Raw genomic sequence first — 21,947 nt, 5'->3', positions numbered from 1 at the left:
GAGCTGCATTCTGTCATCATTCTGTATTTTTCCAATCTGCCCAGTAACCTCAGGAGTATGTTATCATTTGAAAGGTTTATGTTTTGTCAAAAATGTGCAGACACTTTTCATTTAGCCAAAGATTTAGAGGTTCTAGATATTGTTCTGTTTGAAGTGAACAAATGCATATGTGAACGCCAAGACAACCAGAGACCGCTCCAAAAGCAGGAAATGGAGTACAGCGCAGGGCATTCTGGGTAAAGAAAGAAATGTGAAGTTAAATCTGACGGTTAGTCAAATTGAAGCGATTGTAGTGTATCGGGCATGCTCAGTTCATTCACACCTTTTGCTTTTTCTACCAAGTTGTTCACCTAAAGCAGGTTATGTAGGATTTGTGGTCTGAAATTCCACGTAAACTGCCTTTTTCTGTATGTTCTAACAGAGTATGGGAGATGCTGTTTACTTTGTGTCTCATGATGCAAACCACGTCTGGTACTTGTGTGTGAAATTCAAAAGATTTGAGATATGTGCTGCATGTGAGATTAACCTTTTAACTCAGTCCCTCGGCTGGACTTTGTGTTGGTATCAGCAGCAGCAGCGTAAACCAGCCTCTCTCTTTATATCGTTTCCTGTTGCAGAACAAGTTGTTGCCGGTGCTTTTCTTTCTCTGAGTTCTGTTGTCTGCAGCTTTCTCTCACCTGACAATCCACCCAAGGTCAGCTTTTCAGCCGGCTTGCAGGGGAATGATGCAGAAGATTATTGCCTCGATCAATAAGCTCAAAATGAAGCAAAGGGGAGTTTACTTTATTGACTTCCTAGTGTACAGTGGCAGTTTTAACATTTAATTGTCTCTCTGTATTTAGAGCGTACTCCCATTTAGTGCCTGACAGCCGTGCCACCCCAGGCCTTCCTCGTCTCGCTCGCCGCCCACTCGGGCACCATTTGAGACAGCCCCTCTTTAGCTTAATTATTAACACTGTTATGCTGCCCTGTTGTACTGTAAGACGTTTCAGAAAGCAAATAAATAAATGAATGGCTGTATTTTCATAGCGCTCCGTCTTTCTCCCTCTCCAAAGCGTGATTCTCTGCCTGTGGAGATTTTGGAGAAACTCGGGGTGTGTTTAATATCAAAGCCGTGTTCCCTCAGCTTTCAATCAACGGGGCAACAAACCCCGAGGTCCACACTCCTACAGGGGAGTGTGAGGCAAAACCGAGGAGAATCTGACTTTGTCAAACTCAATATTCCTCCATAATGTACTAGGCCTCTCTGGCGCATGCTTGATCAATTTCATTTATTCATCTGCCGGGCAGCGCTATCCCTCTTGTTTTTCTACATCCATTTCATCATCCTCTTCTCCTCCCTCTTTTTTCCTCTTCTTCTCCTCCCTTCTCAGACCCTGGCCAGTGAAATACTTTTAGACGTTCAAGAGGTCAAACAGCAGCTGATGAGCAGGAGGAGGCAGAGGCAGGCCAGCTCTGTGGCGGAGAAGAGCAGCCTCTCAGCCAAGTCCATGATCAAAGCCAAGTCCATCGCTGCCTCCATCCTCAATATGTCAGAGAATGATCTGGCAGATATAATGGAAACGGATCAGGTAAGGCCGAAGGACAGCATTTTATTCTGACTTCAGGAGGATCTATATCTTGTTTAGAAAAACCTACAGAGCTCTCGACACATGAGAGTTTTCCTGCTATAAAATTTGGAAAGTTTTTGGTTGTCGTTCGCGCCGACAACCTGAAAAAATACCGTACCATCAACGTCGATGATGCATGCCGTGACCTCAGGAAACTCCAAAATTAACTCCTGACTTCAAGGGTGAAAAGGGAGAAACGTCAACACTTAAAAACAATGTGGACTCACTACTCTGAGGATGTTCAGCGAGTTACTTAGTTTCTTATGTCACAGAAATGATGCAAATCATGAGGTTGATGACTTTGTAAAACATACCTAAAGAGTATAACAGGACTGGTGTCTGCACATCCTTAAAAGATCTTTAATTTATTTATCTAAAATTGAGGCCTTAAAATGTCTTTAACTAATTTAAAAACATCTAAGTTGTCCATAAATACGTCAATGACAGGTCTTAAATATTTATTTTGTCAGTCAGAAGTTTGAGTTGCAGTCAGAAACTTTACTTCATTCTGACTTTCGGCGGTTTTGGCTACTGCTAACCAGCTGCTAACATAGCCTTGTTAGCTAGCTAACTTTTTCGCGTCTAAGTGCAGATTTATATTTGCCATTGGATCACTTCTTTTGCCAACTCATGTGACTGTTGTTGCCAAACCCATTCATTTAAAAAAGCTTGGCACTGCGGGGGTTAAGGCTGTGGAGAGACATGTGCTCCATGAGAAGCACAAAGCTGCTGCCAAGAGCCCAAAACGTCTCCAGAAATGTCACAGTTTGGATCCCTTGGTGGCTAAAGCTGCTGCTTCCCTATCAGTGATCTAAGAACAACACAAACTCAGAGGTTTGGTGGATTTAAACAACAGTTTGACTTTCTGAAATTTTATTTCAGAAAGTTGTGACTTTGGAGGGAAATATAATTGAGAATGAGGAGAAAAGGGGAAAGAGGAGCAGAGCCACAGACACGGCTATTATGGCAAGCAGAAGAAAATATTAAAATGAATGGTAACTAATGTCTTCAGCTAAGTAAGAATGTGACAAGAGCTACAATTAATCTCAGAGTATAATTTCTTCCTCCATAACTTGGCATATAGTGGCTGTATATGTACATATGTATTTACATGTATATACATATTTATTCATTTAAGTCCTTGAAATGAATAAATAAACCCAACGAAATGAGCTTTTTATATTTATTTTGTTTATATGGTATTTTTTTATTTGATGGAGTGTTTATTAATCATTTATTAACATATATATTTATATTTGTTTCAATGAAATAACTTCATGTTTAGTACAATCCCAAATTACACATGTAACGACTGAACAGACATGTACAGGAAATACAGCGGCGGACATTTTCTTGGTCCAAGGTCCAAACTGTGTTTGCTGATGATGGACGTTAACACACCTGACTCGGCAAACGCGGTTCAAACTTATTCTTCAGAACAGGCAGATAAATTCAGTTAGACGTCCGGCAAACACCCCGAACTTCAGTCCGACTGGAAATTTGAGGTGTAATTTTTGTAAACAAAAAGGTGAGTGAGGAGTCCGGATCCTGGATCCTGTCAGCCAAAGTACGAAAACGCTGGACACAGGTTGATGAAGAATATTGTTTTTTTATTGTTGAAGTCTTCCTGGGGTTGAAGCTGTCAGAAAAACCAGAGGAGTTGCAACAACATTGATGTTTTTTGTTTCACCATTTCATGTCTTTCTTATTCTTTTTTCCAATATCTACTATTAATTCCAACAGTATCTTTTCTTTTTTTAAGGATGTTTTGCAAAGACTGAACACTCAAGCTCTTCTAGTAGTGATTTGTCAGTAGTGCCTCTTCCAGTAATGTCTGCTTTTGTCTGAGCTTTGTTGATGTTGGTGAGATGTACAAAACGCACCGATGAGGTCCTGAGTTCAGGTAACACGGAGAAAGGTCCGGCGCCGTGTTTACGGCTGTTTGATTTCAATCTGGAAACTCATTCCAAGTTTTCACAAAGTGCAGCTCTGCTCCTGGCATCAAAGCCGTCACCGAGCTGAAGCTCCTGTTATTGACTGCTGGACGCTTGCAGAAGTGTTTCCAACTGTTTTCCAACTTGGTGAGTTCCTCTCTCCACCATAGATCATTCGCAACAAAGTCATCAATTAACAGCCATGTTACAATCAGCCCAGGATCTCTGGGGACTTCCCCTCATCTATCACTGGATTAGAAGGAGCTCACCAGGCACTTACTCACACTTGAAACCAATTTGGAGCCGTTGCCGAGCGGCTCCACCCCTGTATGACAGAGAACAGGTTGAGACCAAGTTTCTCTCATCGGTTCTGGTCAGAAGTTTACATACGCTCGTCATTAGGGCTGCACATTGTGCCGCGAATATATCTGCATATTTATATCACAAGGGACTGTTTGGAGTAGAATAATATATTCCAAGTGTTATGAACTTGCATTTTTCTTGCAAACACTGCAAAAACACACAATCATACAAAGTAATTCTGGTCTAGTTTCTATTGCAAATATCTCAGTACACTAGAAATAAGGGGAAACCAACTGGAGAGTAACTTTTCAGCAAGAAACATGAGCTTGTCTTAAGTCAATAATTTCTTAATATTGATGAAGAAGTGTTTGTTCCTTTAGCAGATTGTTTCACTTATAACAAGACATTTTTCCCATGTTGTAAGTGAAATAATCTGGCAATAGTCCTTGTACTGCTTGATCGATATTAAGGAATTATTGACTTAAAACAAGCTAGTTTTTGTCACTGAAAAGTTCCTTGTAAGTTAGTTTTCTCTTATTTCAAGAGTACTGAGGTAGAAACTTTAAAATTCTCCCTGGACTTTGACAGTTTTTGGCAAAACCCTGTAATCCTGGAATAATCTACAAAATGTTCTCGAAGTAAAAATACTCGCAGCCATGACTGATGTGCACAACTAGAATAAAACTCCTTTCCATCAGACTCTACAGTGAACTGACTACATGTTTACATTTGCACTGCTACCAATAATCTGCTACTCAATTCTTATTTGCACTATTTATTGTATAAAATTGATATTTATTTACTACGTTTATCCTGTTATTGGTACTTATAGATGATATGTTGATATATTTATAAGGCTGGTTTACATTTCACACTTTTCTTTACATTTTTAAGTGGCTTTTAAAGTAAGTTTTTCATTGTAAAGTGTTTCTACGTGACACATATTTAACTTTTAAAAGTATTATAAAACAGGCAGTGAAGGAGGAATGTCATTGTTTTACTTTGGAGGTTTGTGTTTGTCTTTTATTTTTATTTATTATCAATTATTTCACTAATTTGTGTAATTCTGATTTGTGTTGCCTAATTCTTATTTCAACTTCCTGGTTAAATAATAATGAAATAATATTTTTTAAAGTAAGAATTTGGTTCCCAGGCCTAAATGAAGGATTGGTTTTCTCTAAACTACACAGGGTCAAAATTATACGTTCTGGTTTAATATCTATGTACAGCCCATCGAATATATGCCGTCATATTTGTAAGCACATGTTGATGTTTTACTGTTTGCTGGAGTGAATTCAGTGAGAATAGATTCACTTTAATCAGCTTCCAGAAGAATCACTTTTCTCGTGTCTAAAATCTGATAACAGATTTTTTATCTTTAAATTATAATCCTTGATTCTGATCAGAGTTTGTAGTTTACTTGGTTTACTGTACAGAACAAAGGGAACAAAATTACTGCTCTGTCAGTCCTTTTTTTGTGTGTTAAATCCTCAATGAACCGTTATTTTTTATGTTTTTTGTTCATCTTTAGTCATAAATTAAGTTTTATAAGCACATTTGTTTTTAAATCTGTCTTTTTGTCTTTGCTGCAGAGGATTAGTGTTGGTATGTTGGTTCAGTGTAGAAGTTAAAAGTTTGTCATTAGATTATTCCTGAAGAGTTAAACTCATCAGCTGATGACACTAAAGCCGCCTCTCTAAACCAAAGTGTTGATGGGACGTAGCTGCATGCATGCAGAGGATGTGTGTGCTGAGAAATACCTGCTCCGCTCATATTTACCCTCTTACATCATGCTGCTCTCCTGGTTTTTTGTTGTGTTTTGTTTTTTTCTGCCTCTGTCCGTTCCACGGTGTGCAACGCAGCGCAGACCTGAGCGGCTGCAGGCTCCCTGGTAACTTGTTGTGGAGTTAATGATCCAGATGTAATCAGGCTCTAATTGCCAGACCAGTTTGTTTCTACACCATAATGTTAGAGGAAGGGTTAGTTATTTGTTATATGTCTACCAAGGATGGACGCACATTTACTGAGATTTTCAGTCACAAACGACCTGCTTTGTCTCAGTTTTTGTTTTTAGTGCAGCACTTTTCTACAAGATCAAAAGAAATTTACTCAAGTAAATTTAAGGTTATGTGTTTTCTGGTTTCGGTTTGGTTTTATAATCTGAAACGGTAAACAAGCTGCAACAAAAAGCTTCTGAAACTCCCCAGGTTCCAGTGTGGCTGTGTGAAAACAACCCTGATCCAAGGACTCTGTTCAGTGGCAGATGTCTGGAGCAATAAACACGCAGGTAAAAACGTCTCACTGCCAGGTCCAAAAGGAAAACCCTCGCAGCTTCTGTGTCCAAACCCTGGGAAGTCAGCTGTATCCGGAGAGTCATGCAGCTGTTTGATGAAGTAAATACAGCGGCCATAGATTATACACCGGGAGGAAACTGGTAGAGCTCAGTCCAGAGCCAAGGGAAATGTCCCATTAGGCATTTTTGAAAGATTGTAATCATCAAAGTTTTATGGGTTCTTCCGTTTTCTTTCTCCCAACTTGCTTCCAAGTTTCAGAAATGCTGGCTTTTGCATAACGCTGCAGATAGACAGTCTTAAACCACGGAGGTGAAATGATACCGACTGGATATCAGAATCAGAGACACCGGAGTGATCCACTTACTCCCATCAAAAAGAGTTAAAATATAAATAATAGTCACATTATGAATAGTTTAAATATGACATAATATGTAAATAAAATAAAAAGGTATGTCTATGGAAATATGTGTTTTTAAATGAGTGTAGTTAAAGACAGTTGGGCGTTGTATGCTCTGATCCCAAATGCAGGAATGACTTTCTGACTCCTTAAGGGATTCTCAACCAGCTGAGCATGTTGGCCTAGATATATTGTAGTTTTCCTGTTACATTAACCCAAGTCATTTGTGATATGTAAAAACTCACAATTACTTCAAAAATGTTAAATTCTGTTTCTTTTATTTTTCGCCAACGGACTTAGCCATTTTTTCAATGCATGCTGTAGCGATGGTTACAGTGGACTCAAGCCTGCAACCAAAACACAGGACCTGAAGGTCATGGAGCCTGACAAGCCCACAAATCAAACTCCACATTTTCATTTGTTGTTATTCATGAAAGATCTGTGCAAACAAACCAGCTGGAGCTAACACGACCAGGAGGAGCTAACACAAAATCAAAACGGACTGGAAGATGTTTAAAGTGATGGTGAATAATCTTTAAGTGTTTGAAACAAACTATTCTAATATATTTGTGAATGTTTTGATCCTGCTGCTAAAAGTAAACCGTTTGAGTTAGAAACTGGAGTTCTTTACAGCTTATTGTCGGATTGGCGTTTCCAAGCAGCAGCAGCACAAACACCAGCTGTTTTGTCCAACTCTCTCCTCCTCTTCTGTTTGTTCACCATCAGCTTCATTTTCCTTAATTTCTGCATTGTTGAAGCTCTGATTGAAACTGAAAGGGCCAAACGTTACAGCGACGTCAGTGTGACTGTACTTAATTTATATTGCTTAAAACGGCTTACAGTATTTTTTTCAGTTGTTTTTGCATCTGAAATAAATGTTTCTCAGATTTTATTATTACAACTAATTGTGGATTCCTTTCATGTCTGTTTATCAGCTGGTCAGTTTATGTAGGGAATAACTTTCAAGTTTAACTTTGTGTTGTTTTGTATGAATTGAAAAGTTTTAAATAAATGTGTTTTGCACCGACTGTTCTTCAGCCATTTCAAACCTTAAAATGTAATATAGTTGTCACAACAGCTTCAGCAGCGACACTGGAGGTTTGAAGTTAACAGTTTCTGCATAAATGCTAAGTTGTGCATGTGTGCAGTTACTTTTCACATTGTTTATTGGCCGTAACAAGGAGAGCTTTGTTTAAAGTTGCTCAGTATGCAGATGCATTGCTTCAAGGTCCTCTGTTGTGTGAAGCTACAGTTCTGCCTGTAGACATAAAACCCTGACAGGTTGATGTAAGATTCTGTGGTAATTTGCGTCATCGAACAACACTCCTTCATACCTTCTTTCCCATCAAGGCCTGTAGTGCAACAGCAAAATGTAAATTTTTCTGTCTCCCGTCAGTAAAAATAAGTAGCGTCTCTTTGCTGTTGTGCTTCCAGAGGTCAGCCACCTGCACAGAGATGTCCGGAGACCAGGTCTGGTTGGACCACCTGAACTTCATCCTCCAGCAGAAGGTCAGCAATAGTTACCTGTTCTACTGGGTCAAACACGTCTGCATAGTGAGCAGAGCTGGAACCAGGTGTTGACTTGTGCTATGACAAAAGACACATCAGTATTTGTTTTCAGTCGTTATGTTTCCATTACAAATCTGCACAAAACTTTGTTGATATTCCACTCATGTCGATAAAACACAATTTTACAATTGTGGTGTTTCCATCAAATAAGAAATGCACTTGAAAATAAGTTTTTAAATAAGTTACTAAGTCAGCTACTGTCTGACATTGAATTATTCTGAATGTTTGGGTCAGTTTGTGACGGCGACTCCAGACTCTGTTCTTTTGTTACTTATTTGGTGATATGGTTACCGTCACTGCCCATTTTAAGACCCATTTATGGCCAAACTTTAACTTCTCTGACTCATGTTTTTAGATTTTGCTACAATATTTCCACTTAATGTTTCATCCTCATGATGCCAGTGATTTTATGAAGTGCACCAGTCCCTCCTGCAGCAAACCATCCTCACATCATGATGCTGCCACCCTCGTACATCACAGTTTGTATGATGATCATTACAACCAAACACTTAAATTTTAGTTTTAGACCACAGGGTACATGTCCAAATGTTTGAGTCTTCATGTTTGAATGACTTTGCAAACTGCAAACTGGCTTCTTTTTGTTTGTTTGTTTCTTTTGGAGTGATGGTTTCTTCGTTTCTGAGTGGCCTTTCAATCCAAAATGGCTGTTTTGTTTTTAAAAGTGTCATTTTCTTTTTAAAATAAATATAATTGGCTGTTAGAACCAAATCCCTGCAGAAACCTGAGCTGACTACCAGATGATGATGATGAGAGCTGTGAAAGATGCAGAAGGTCCAATATTCCACTTCTGGACTGCAGAGCTGAGAAAATAATCCCCCACAGTCTATTAAATGAGACTGAAACTCATAATGAGAAGCGAGCGGATCCTTGGGATTATATTCTCTACAGCGCAGCTAAAATGTTCTGATCAATGCGAGGACCTCCTGCGGGATTGACACAAAAATTAGGACAGAGGTGGTCTTGATCTGTTTACTGGAAATCTATGTGTGGACATGAAATCCCTGGTGGGACGGTGTGTGGACATCCAGCGGTTCGCTCTGAAAAAAACATCTAACATGATAGTTTAGAGGATTTTTAACCTTTTTTTTTCCTTCTGATTGTTGCTGCAGATAATTTTTTGTTTCGTGTGCAAATTGTTTTATGATTATTTTAATTGTGAATTAAATGTATTTGATTAACAGGACGGTGCATATTTATCAAAATGAATACATCCTGTAAATACGCTACATTTAAGCAAAGAGGATCATTTTCGTCTGTAGCGGATTGATGGAAAGGACTAAAAACTAATACAGTTAACATGCAGAAGAACATAAACAAGCTTTCATTTGTCACAGATTTTAATACATATCTAAAAGCAGTGCAATTTAGATTAAATATAATAGAAACAACATCATCTGCAAGAAAAATGCATGTAAAAACATTAATTATTTAAAAAATGATTTCAGGAAACAATTCAAAGTTGTAATATTTCTTGGTCCTAATGACCAAGCTGACCAAAATACATTCTCCTAAATGGTATCTTACAGACTCTCCTACTTACTGCTCATGTAGTTTTGTTTAATTGTCCATGTAGTTGGACAGACTCAGTTATCATTTCAATATCTGACTCAGGATTATCTATAAGTTTGCATTGAATGTTTATTAAAACATTGACTTTTGCCTAAAGACTTTTGTTTTACAAATAATTTTAACTCTTTGGAGTTTCAAAGCTTTTATCTGAAGTTGTTTGCATTTCTATAAATGTGCTCTCAGGTTTGTAAATATCCTGCTTTGTCAGTGTTGAATGGAGAAAAAAAAATAAAAAAATTAGGGCAGCAGGTTCACGCAAATCGAGTAAATAGAAGCAGAATTTGAGTTCCCACCCCGGTGATCCTGCTCCAGGCTCGAAAACAATGATTCAAAAGATGAAACAAAGACGGGCGAGTGCATCCTCACCGCTGGAGCCTTTGTGTGCTCACAGCCACTCATCTGTGAGTGCTCTCTGCTGGAGCTCTGCTTGAGCACTGTCAACGTCTGCTCGCTGTGATACGCGTATGATTGAGAGAGTTGAGGAGTGTGTGTGTGTGTGTGTGTGTGTGTGTGTGTGTGTGTGTGTGTGTGTGTGTGTGTGTGTGTCCATGTCAGCAGCTGCTGCAGGCACTCATGCGTCGCCTCCGCACCACGACACACAGCAGACACTGTTCTCTTGTTCCCCAGATCTTCTCCTGACCTTTCCACCTCCCACACACACACACACACACACACACACACACACACACACTCTGAATCTATGTTTTTCCCTTCTAGCTGGACAGCTCTCAGTCCCTGCTCTGTCTCTCTCCGCCGTCCTCTGTCCCGCGCTCCTCTCTCTCCCTCCCTCTCTCTCTGGCTCAGACCCCGAGGCAGCTTGTTAGTGGGGAACTAAATATTGATTTGGCGGGCCTGTCGATGCCGGGAGAATGAGCTAGTGTCCACCAGAGACCTCGGCACCGGCAGCCTGCTATCGACGTTTTCCGTGGGCAGAACAGGGGCGGTGGAGGAGCGGGGTGGGGGGTGGAGATGGTGTGCAGAGTGGAGGAGGAAGAGGAGGAGGAGGAGAGTATGACAAGGCTGAGACTTGCCCCCAGGTCCCTGCAGGGACCGCTGGGACCGCTGCAGTCATCCCCCCTTCACCGAATCAGACTTTTTCTATCCCCTTTCAAGTCCATCTTCTTCTGTTTTTTATTTATTTCTCTAAATTGTTATTCTGCCTATATTTTCATTTTATCTCACTCTGTGTGGGCTGGTTTTTTTAATTGTAATTTCATATGTGGACATGAGACTGTCCTGATCGTTTCGGGGGACATAAATCATCATCATGTTTCCTTTAATATTTGAGGCGTCTAATTAATCAGATCCAGGTCTTTACTCAAAGTTACGATAACAAATTTTCATGGACGATAAATTATCCCAGAAGATATTGCGATAAATGATAATATTGTTGTTTTGAGACCATTTTCAACTGATATAATGCAAGAAAACATTCTAAGATCAGTAAGCTTTAAATTCTAATGAACATTTAACACTGGAAAACATTTTAATTATTCAAAAACAGATAAAATGAATTATGAAGTCTCTGGAAACAAAATTCTCCTTAAAAAAAGGTTTAATAGAGACGAAAACACCAGACTGAAAACTTTTATTATCCAGTTTATTGTAGAAAGAGAGAAAAGAGAAAAAATGGGCATATCATTCAAATGGAAATGATTGAACTCATTTTAATATATCATGCGATTTATTGATTTATTGCTTATGGCGACAGGCCTTTTCGTACTGGTGCTTGAAGTCCTTGAAAATGCTTGAACTTCAGTTTTCAGGGTATGGAAAGTGCTTGATTTCTGTAGAAACTCTTTGAAAATGCTTGATATTCAAACTGCACAGTTTTGCAATAAAACAAAATATCGTTCTTGATTAAAAACCTAAAATAGGAAAGAAAATTACAGTTGTAACCCAATATTTTCATACAGCTTATAAAAAACACTTTTTTTTCATTGCCTAAAGTAAAATTAGACTAAACTTGTTTGAGGTCTGTTAGAAATATCAAAAATATTTATATTTGCTAAATGCCAGAAAACTTAGTGAGAATTTATTTAGTTTTGCATATTGTGTTAATTTGATCTAGAATGTCATTTACCTTAACAGGGTTTCCTTTGATTCTTTCAGTTTATTCCTAATGGAATAATAAATATTCATCATTAAGTCACACAGTCAGTGACTTAATGATCTGCTTACATTTTACACGTTAAAGGTTATTGACATTGCAGGACTTTTTTGTTGGTGTTTTGTTCTCAGACCAGTCAGGTGGAAAGACTGCGGGAGAGAAATTTCAAAACTTAAACTATGTTTCAGTTTACCTTTAGATTTATCTTATGTATTTTAACTCATATGCAGCTTCATTACATAAAGTCTGATACATTTAATTTGTTTATCTTTGATCATTTTGATAAATATGGCTTAAAGGTAAATACAACTAAAAATGTCATAAATGTTCAATAAACTATTTTCTAATACAGAAATGTAATATTATGGAAAGGCTGCTGACTTAATGGGTGCCAAGCAGGAACCATTAAAGGTAATTGGTGAAGAAACTGGCTGTTCATAAAGTTCTTCATCCATCCATATCAATGGAAAGTTTAGTGGAAGGAAAACTGTGGTAGAAAAAAAAAGGTTAGCCTCCAGAGGATTGTGAAGCAAAGCAAGTTCAAGGGTTTGGTGTCGATTCACAAAGTGCTGATTTCATCTGCTGGAGTCACCACACACAGACGCATCGAGGACACGGACGACAGAGAAGAAGTGATTTCTCCAAAAGCAACGTGAAAAGTCTGAATTTATTATGCAAATTCACTCAAAATTTACATTCAGAGGCAAAAAAATGAGAAGATTGCAAACCTGAGAACATCATCCCAACTGTGGTTACATGGATGGCAGCATCATGTTGTCCAGCAGTAGGAAGGACGGGTGCACTTCTCATAAGGAAACAACAATATATGAAAATATATAACATCCTAGGACCTAAGACAGGGTGATGCCTTTCACACAAATTGGTCCTCAAAGAGCAAAGCAGAGCTGAAAAAGTGTGTTGGTAAAGCAACCTGCAAACCTGACCCAGTTGCACCGGTTCTGTCTGGAGGAATGGGCCAGAACTCCAGCAAACTGTTGTGAAAACCTCATGGAAACAAACCTAAACTTTTCACCAGAGCCAAACAGTTTAAAAGGCAAATTCATAAGGTGGTAAGGAACTGCAAATATTCTCTCGTATTTTTCTGGCATTTAGCAAACAGAAGTAAATGTGTTGATCCTAACTGACCCAACACAGGAAGTGTTGGTCTAGTTTAATGTCAGATACAGTGTATGTACATTTCTGGTATAAACTCTAAATGCAAACAAAAGTCAAAAAAGATCTTCATAAATCAGTCAATTAAATTGAAATGGAAGAAAACTTCAAAAAGGAAAATCTTGAAATTAGTTCTGGAGAAACATCTGGAAAATAGGAGGAGCCTTGAAAACAAGCTTTTATGGTTTACTGTCTCTGTTTAGGCAAAACAAAACATAGTCACAACATTGTGATTGTTTTTTTGCTTTTTGCTCCCCATTAGCCTAACTCCAGTTCCAGAACCAGTGCTGTCACTGGTTCTTTGCTTAGCCCCAGTTTAGCCTGAAACTGGTTTAAAAAATCCTTCAGAGGACGTTCCTTTTCCCACTATGCTTCTCCGCTCTCTGTCACAGCTTATGAGAAGCTCAACAAGCAGAACCTGGGGAAGTTGACTGGTCCGGGCTGTCACCTTCGCTGTGACACTAATAACACACTTTCCTAACAGGAATATGATCATACCCAGAGGTGCACTCACACACTTGTTCAGATGAAAAGACACAGACAGAAATAGACTCTGTGAAAGGAAAGATGAGGGATCCATGTCCCTAACTGGCTGGCCTGTCACTGAAACAGGATGATAGCGCGCGCGTGTGTGTGTGTGTGTGTGTGTGTGTGTGTGTGTGTGTGTGTGTGTGTGTGTGCCTATATATTTGCGCAAACTCACAGCAGCCTCATCTTGTCACTGTCAGTATCTAATGGAGCTGCCAGGGGGACAGCACTTTATTATCTCAGTGGCCCTGTCAATAGCAAACCCATCAGTCACTGTGTGTGTGTGTGTGTGTGTGTGTCTGCCAGTGCAGAAAAAACTCCAGAGAGGAGAACCGGTGTGTGTGCAGGTTATTGTTCACAATCACTGTCAGCCACTGCCACTTGTCAAAATGACATATTCTACGATCAGACTTTAATTACTGGTTTAAACCTTTGATGTGAACTGATCTTTGTTAAAAAATGAATATGTTTTAATCTTCAACATGAAAACAGATCCACTCAGAACATAGTAATTTATCTACATTGATTGTTTGTCATTTTGATTCTCTACTGAAAAAAAATAGAATTAATGACTTCTTGAGTGTAAACTGTGACATCATCCAAATCCCTTCTCTCATTGGTTGATCAGACCTTGCGACGCCTCCTCCTCCAAATGTTGCCAACTCCAGAGTTTTGGTACCAGAGCTGTTGTAAATGATTATTTTAATAACTGAGTAACCTGTTGATTATTCTGATGATTAATCCAGTAACTGAATTTAAAAAATGACCTTGTTCTCTAGTAGCTGCAGAAAATGCTAGTAAAAAAACTTTTTTTGGTAACACTTTATTTGAAGGGGGGTGAATAAGACTGACATGACACTGTCATAAACATGACACAACACCTGTCGTGAACATGAATAAGCCTTCATGAACATTTATGACTGTTGTCATAAAGCGTCATTTGGTAAATTATGACACTTTTAATACAAAGTTGACATTATTCAAAATGTCTTTGTTATGACAACTTGACATTAACCAATAAATCATTACTGATATAAATTTGTTATAAAAGTATTACTGATTGCACTTTAAAAATTAGGTAACTTTATGTTATTAAAGGTAAAGTTTAAACAGTAATGATTTATTGGTTAATGTCAAGTTGTCATAACAAAGACATTTTGAATAATGTCAACTTTGTATTAAAAGTGTCATAATTTACCGAATGACGCTTTATGACAACAGTCATAAATGTTCATGAAGGCTTATTCATGTTCATGACAGGTGTTATATCATGTTTATGACAGTGTCATGTCAGTCTTATTCACCCCCTTGAAATAAAGTGTTACCCTTTTTTTAATGAGTAAACTTGTTACTGCTTAAAAGTCAAATATAAAAACAATGCAAAATTATTTTTACTATCAAGTTTGAAGTATAAAAAAAAACATATTTCTTAGAAATAAAACATTTTACCTTAACTTTTAAAAATTAAGAAGCAGACTTAAACTGAGCCAATAGTAAACATTGTTGCCTTTTATATTTCAGTTTAGTTTTTAGGATGTTTTCACTCTTGATAGTTTGGTCGACTCGGTTTGATTGGGAACCAAAGTTGCAACATTTGTTACATGTTCAGCTGCTGTGGTTCACTTTCACACTGCACTGTGTCAAATAACCCAAACAAATTGAAAAACCTGTTATTATCCTCTCTACTGAAGGAAATTACATAGAAACCTCTGAAGAAGACTCTGAGTGCAACTTTCTAAAAATGAAGTAGGTCAGACTGTAGTGGTTGTAGGATTTCCCTGTTGTCTTTGGTAAAAGACCATGAGCCGTTTCTCCCACTACCACAAGACACACATGTTTGCTTTGGTTGTATTTACCCAGAATGCCCTGCGCTGCAGTCCACTTCCTGCTTTTGGAGTTCACACCTGCATTCAACTGAACTAATACCGAGGTTTATAAGCAGGTCAGAGTTCGCCTTTTTGGGCCACATCAGAGTCTCTCCTTCCTAAATGACCCAGACTTTCTAGAGTTGGATTAAAGCGGACCAAACAGTTAATGCACCTTTAGTTTCCGATCACCAATCACGATTTGCTGAGCGTAAAAACGCCCGGTTCCAGTCACCACCGGTCAATTTCTCTGTACATCTCTGCTACCAACCCGAGTGCTGCCCCGCCCCGGCCCGCCCTCCCGCTGCTTCCCCACATGTCCACTCAAAACGAAATGAAACATTACACTCATTTCTTCTTCCCTCACCTCCGCCGTTGGGTTAATGAAATCAAAGCCAATGCCTCTCCGGAGAGGGCCACCGTGTGCAGCGCTGCCGTAGCAGGATCAGGGGACAGCGCTGCCTAATAACCCAGAGCAGGCCGGGGGGGGCACTGCGTGGCTCCACCGCAGCCCACCATGAATAAGGCCAGCGCTGAAGATGGAGTGTCCATGTGGGCCGCGGGATCCAGGCATCGGCCGAGGAAGCATCGATTTAATTGCCTTTGGTTTATTTGTGGAGTCCTAATTATTGACTGGAGGTAGAATTTAATGGGCCGGGTCTTTATGAAGACAGGGAAATGACTGGCTTCTGCTGCTGGCCAATAATGAACAGGACAACACACACGCGCACACACACACACACACACACACCCACACACACACACACACACACACACACACACACTCCCTCAAGATAATTTTTCACACTCATTTTGCACGCACATGCCTATCTCGAGCCTCATGACAGCATAATAACATTTAAAAAGTCATTGAGTGTGTTGATTCCTTTATGAGAGGACAGTGGTTTGTTTTAGTGGTGCAGGGTGGCGCTGAGGGCCTGCTAATATTTACCCCACAATCACACCCCGGGGAGGCGTACAGGCATCACTTCTTATCAGCCTCCCAGCCATAACAAGCAGGTGGACCTTACATTAAGAGCCTGGCAGAGACAGCCCGCTCCAATCTGCTCGCTCTTGTTATAAAACATCAAAGGCGTTTATTGATGGTGTGAAGGGCTGAAATGATTCCTGTAATTTCAACTCTCTGCTGCTGCTCTCTTAATGACCGCTAAACAGTAAACAGGGCTGAATGGCCGACTGTATTCATGTTGTCTCTCTGGAAAGCTTCTCGGATGTTCCCGGGGATTTAGCGTTCGCCGTTTTCTCGGCACTCTTTGCAACGCGCGGGGAAACTTTTCTTCTGTTGTTGTTGGTGCTTTGAGGCTCATATTGTGCTGCGTGGCTCATTATGTCGCCGTAATGACAGAGTGCTCAACTCCTCTCTGAAGGAAAGTGACTAATTAAGCCTCATTTAATGATTGAGCTAATTAAATCAGCCACTCCTTTTATCTCTCCGAGTACGTTCGTATGTGTGCGGAGGGGACCCGAGTCGAGTCTTTGTACTGTAAATATGTCACTGGATCAGAGGCGGAGACTCGGTAAGGAGGCTCCCCAGAGAGCGCCGTCTGTGTTCGCTTCACAGTTTTGGGCTTTTTTTTCCAGCTTAAATGTGAAAATAAGTTGACAGCTGCAGCTTGTTACTCATTAAACAGGTTGTGATGAAGGCAAAGCTGTTTTATCGTTTGTGTGGCCTCACAGCTGCACAGATTACTTATTTCAATAGCAAACTATGGAAGCCTGGTCCTGCCAAAACTGGGATGATCAATTTTGGTTTCATGGAAGCTTCCTTTTAAACTTCTCTGGAATTTGGGGTCAAAGTTCAGGTGTTATTTGGGTTTTTGAGATGCTGATCTACCTATTCTAAATCTCAGATGTAATAATTCCACAGTCTGGACCAGTAATATCAGAATTGTGTTCTTTCTGACATCATGCAGATCAAATCTTGGTCATTTCCTAAAAGTGTCAACATTTTTGATCTTGCATGTGAAAGCTGCGCAGCTTGTTTCACTGTGCAGCTCCGGAGTCCTGAAGTCTTCTTAGAGGTTGCATCTCTTTTGTATGGATATCGCCTCTCCTCGTTTTTTTCTCCGTCGTGGCTGAACTCGCCTCCTTTCCTCACCTAATGAGCAGGAACCTGAAACAAAGACCCGGTGCTGTTCTCTGTTTAATCTTGGCTTTATTTAGGTCAGATCCCTAACAAATACCATGTTGCACATTGAAATGATGTTTCCAAACAACATATCAAGAAAATGAGAGATTTTTAATTACAGTATTTGTGGCCCCAGGTGTCCAATTCCCTTTCATATCCGTCCCTGGTGGCCTAAAGGGGAGAGAAACAGAGGGATGTGCCGTGCTGCTGGGGAAGGTAATTATGAAGAAGAGCAGGAGAATAGGCTTGTCGGCGCTTTCGTGATTTTCTTACCTGAGCCCCTCTTTGCTAATGTGACATATTCATTATTGGAGATAATCAAATGCAAGGCTTTTTACTGTGATGCCTTTGTGCTTTTTTTAATCTGCTTATGCTGTTATTGTTGTTATTCCCCAGTTTAATAAATTTGATTTTCAAACAAAAGTGAGAGGACTAAAGATCAAAGAGCTGCTTTCCACCCCTCTGTGATAAAACTACAGTAAGTACTTTCTTACCTTGACTAGTGGCCTAGATTGGAGACCGCTCTCCAACGGGGGACTCTTACTTACTGCAGGTGTCCTTTGGCACTTCAAACACATTTTTATGAATCTGCTGGTTGGGTTAAAGCATTCTGCATCAAAATATATTAAACACAGAATTAGGAGTGGGAGAAATGGACTTAAAATGATGTCCTATGGTTTTATTGTGACGTTGGTAAAAGTGACGATAACTATTTATTCTTTTTTAGGCAACTTTTTTCTTTTTAAGTTTATTTTTATACCACATTTCAGCAGCAAGCAGAGGTGGGCAGAGCGCCCAAAAATGTACTCAAGTAAGACTAAAAGATAGGCGTCCAAGAAATGACTCAAGTCAGAGTAAAAGAGTCTACCCAAGTCCTGAGTAACTGATCAAATGATCAATAATTTAACATTTAAAAATTACATAATCAGATGGAACAAAATGCAAACTTAAATGGAAATGTTGGTATTTTAAAGACAAAAAGGACAATAATTAATATAAACGTCATAAAATAAAATCAGACAAAACATTTTTCCAAATCAGTGTCTTTCAGAATAAAACTTATGAACTTTAAAACTAAACCTGCAGGAGTGTTTCTGGAGACGTTTGGCTTAAAACAAGCTTGTTCTTCAGTCAGTGAAATTACTCACAGTCGGCCAAATATCTAGAAATTTTACTCAAGCAAGAGTAGAGATACTTCAGAATAAAGTTTCTCAAGAAAAATAAAAAAAGTACAGCTCAGTAAAATTATACCTACGAGATTTTTTTCAAGTAGATGTAACCGAGTAAATATATCTAGTTACTATCCAACGCTGGCAACAAGTCCGTTCAGACTGCTACAGATCGTAAAAAAAAGTAAAAAGTCATAAAAGGAACGGTGACAAACATTGAGGCCAGTGCTGTCATCAAAATCAGTACATATCAAATATGTTGTTCCCTTTATTAAGGTTCAAAAGCAACTCCACACAGCGTGTCGCAGGGGTGCCCAATACGTCGATCGAGGAAGGTTTTGAGTCGATCTCGGCAGGTGGCAAACTGAACGCCGCCAGGACGCTGAGGCCAGCACCTCCTCTTCTGACAGGCTTATCAAAAATATTCACTAAGATCCTAAACGTTTGTAGCTTCATTAAAAAAGAATAACTATAAAAAGTCAACGAAACATGTTAAAATTAATAATCTCAGTAATTATTGTTTCAACAAGGTGTTGCCCAATTCAGTGCATTTCGGTTCCATTAACAAAAAAAGAGGAAAAAAGGCGACTCAAAGACCGACTGAGAGCAGAGCAGGAGTTTAAATGAGCTGCTCAGCCACAGCTGTGTCCATGAGAGGCTTATTAATGATCGAGGAATAAATATCAAGCCTGGAAACCTGATATCATAACGGACTGAATGTTGTGTTTTTAACGTAATCTCTGCTCGGCTTGCGGGGCGCAGGCGGTTGCCCCGGCAACGGGTGGCTTAAACAACAAAGAGACAGAGAGTAAAAAGGTAGGAGTGGTTTAGAGTTGATCGTCTGTTCGGGTTGTTTTACCTTTGTTTACCTTTGTTTACCTTTGTTTACCTTTGCTGTGGCTCATCACACCTGCTGTAGTTTCTGAACATTCAATAAACGACAAACTTGGACTAATTACCTCGTTCTTTGTGAACATACGTCACAACATCAAATAGGACAAATATATTTCATTAAGTTTTAACAAATTCTACTGCGATAATTATGTGAAATTAAATTAATTATATCGCGACTTCAGAAGATTTGCCTTTACCTTTACTGGGCTCTTTGGTTCCTCCTATCAGTCTGTAGTTTCTCATACTGAGGTCATCAACCCAAAGTTCAGATCTGCCATGACTGACCGACACCTGCTGGTTTGCAACCAGCTTCTGACTGAGAAACCAGTAACCTTCTCCCAGTGTCAGAATCTCACTGAGGAAGAAACTGCATTAAGTTTCTGTCACTTTATTATTTCTGCTATAACTGATGCATATTTGCATAGAAAATAAGTCAATAGAGTTATTGATAGAGCCCCAGTTTAGAGTTGCAATTTTTATATCTTAGTGTCATGAGGTAGATCTCAGGTGGCTGGTGAGAGAAAAAGTAGATCTTGCTCTCAAAAGGTTTGGGCACCCCTGGCATGTCGTTTAGTGTAATTACTGTGTAATTACTGTGTAATTACTGTGTAACAGCAAATAGACAAACACAAATTCTGCTCCTAAAAAATATTCCCATTTGCAATGGATTTATTTAGGACACCAATCACATAAAGAAGCATAATTTGTTTCACAAAGTAGCACACATTCCCTGTATTAAATTTTAAAATGTTTTGATATTTATTGATGCTCTTATTGAACAAGCACTGGATAAAACAGTAAAATTAACAATAATGACAATGCAGAGGGTTTCGGAGAGACTTAAACAGAATTTATCTTGATACCGATTAATCAAAATTCTTACCATAAAAGTAAATATATCAGGATAAATGATAATACAATAAATGCCCACCACCACGATGCAGGATATCTCTGGTTTGCAGCTGTAAGGACAATATGTGCAGATTAAATTCAGATGTCTCTTCTGCATCTCCCTCCTCAGTCGGATCCATCTGCCTGACACGATCGCTTCAATGACTTACAAATTGGGCCGTTGGAAATAATTGAGCTCACCTGTTCAGAGGGAAAGCACAAAAGAGCTGGGATGATCGATCCTTTATGTAAAAAAAGAGAGAAAAAAGAAGTTCTTGTGTGTAATGCCACTATCACACAAAGGTCACTGGAGTGCTGCAACTTTGAGCCTCTGCTTGCCTTCAGGTGTGCCCCAGGCTATAGGATGGTGGTGTCATTTAATTGGCTCATAAAAACACCTTTTTGCTTGCAGCTCCTGTCCTGGTCCTCATACACACACACACACACACACACACACACACACACACACACACACACACACACACACACACACACAGACAAAGACATGGCAGCAGCGCTACATGAAGGCAGTCGTGATTTGATACACAAATACATTTTGGTTTTGTGTATGTCAGTACGTAAGCAACAGGTTTTGCTCCACACGTTCAAACGCGTTGATGTTGCTGAGTGTTTGGGTCACTAGGATTACATCAGCCGCATTTCCGTCAGTGTTTATGCGCATTTTAAAGTATTCAGTCAAGTTCAATCAAGTTTATTTGTATAGAACATTTCAGCAGCAAGGCAGTTCAAAGTGCTTTACATCATAAAAACACAAAAATACAGAGACCCCACACACTCAAGCAGCAAACATTACATTTTGTCAACTGCCATCGTTACTCGTCAAAATGTTGGTCAGTGTTTCACCTATTAAGGTTCAAAAGCAAACCAGGTGGGTTTCTAGTCTTGATTTAAAGGAACTCGTGTTTCGACAGTTTTTCAGTTTTCTGGAAGTTTTTCCAGATTTCATGTGCATAGAAGCTGACAACAGTATTGTAAAGTCTATTCTCTGAGCTCCAGGGAGCCAGTGGCGTTCTGGATCAGCTGCATCTGTCTAATTCATTTATTTTATTTTTTTATTTTTTTACTCAGACCTGTGAAGACACTACTGCAGTAATCAATGTTTCTCTGGATCTTGCTGGGATATTAATGCTTTAATCCCGGAAGTGTTGTTCAGGTGATAGAATCCCGGCTTTGTAACTGTCTTTGTGTGACAGTTCAGCTCAGAGTTCATCACTACACCCAGATTTCAGGCCTAATTTTTGGTTTCTAGCTGTAATAACTGACTCTAGATCGTCCCTCTTTAGGTCCAAAGATGATGGCTTGAGTTTCTTCCACTCGGCTTGCTTCCTGGTTCAGTGCTTCACCTGAAACTCTGTCCGCTGCTGGTGCTTTCCTGCCTTGATGTGCGCAGCTCCTCTCTCTGGCTAATTCACCAGCGGTGTATCTGATGACTGGCAGGCCGAACATGTTG

The 21,947-nt window shown here is 39.4% G+C and overlaps 1 protein-coding gene across 1 annotated transcript in view; it reads left to right on the top strand.

The window, feature by feature from the left end:
• Nucleotides 1-21,947, top strand: part of cntln (centlein, centrosomal protein) — a 120,475-nt gene that overhangs the window by 87,403 nt on the left and 11,125 nt on the right. The window contains exons 24-25 of the mRNA XM_088006486.1: nt 1,374-1,571; nt 7,973-8,047. Of these exons, the coding sequence (XP_087862612.1) occupies nt 1,374-1,571; nt 7,973-8,047 (273 nt within the window). The remainder of the gene's footprint in view (nt 1-1,373; nt 1,572-7,972; nt 8,048-21,947) is intronic.

This window comes from Poecilia mexicana, unplaced genomic scaffold (genome assembly GCF_051168715.1).
Source record: "Poecilia mexicana isolate PSO_F unplaced genomic scaffold, ASM5116871v1 scaffold_1, whole genome shotgun sequence".
NCBI classification, from domain to species: domain Eukaryota; kingdom Metazoa; phylum Chordata; class Actinopteri; order Cyprinodontiformes; family Poeciliidae; genus Poecilia; species Poecilia mexicana.
The sequence above is the reverse complement of the archived record's forward strand: the minus strand, read 5'-3'. Positions and strand labels throughout refer to the sequence as shown.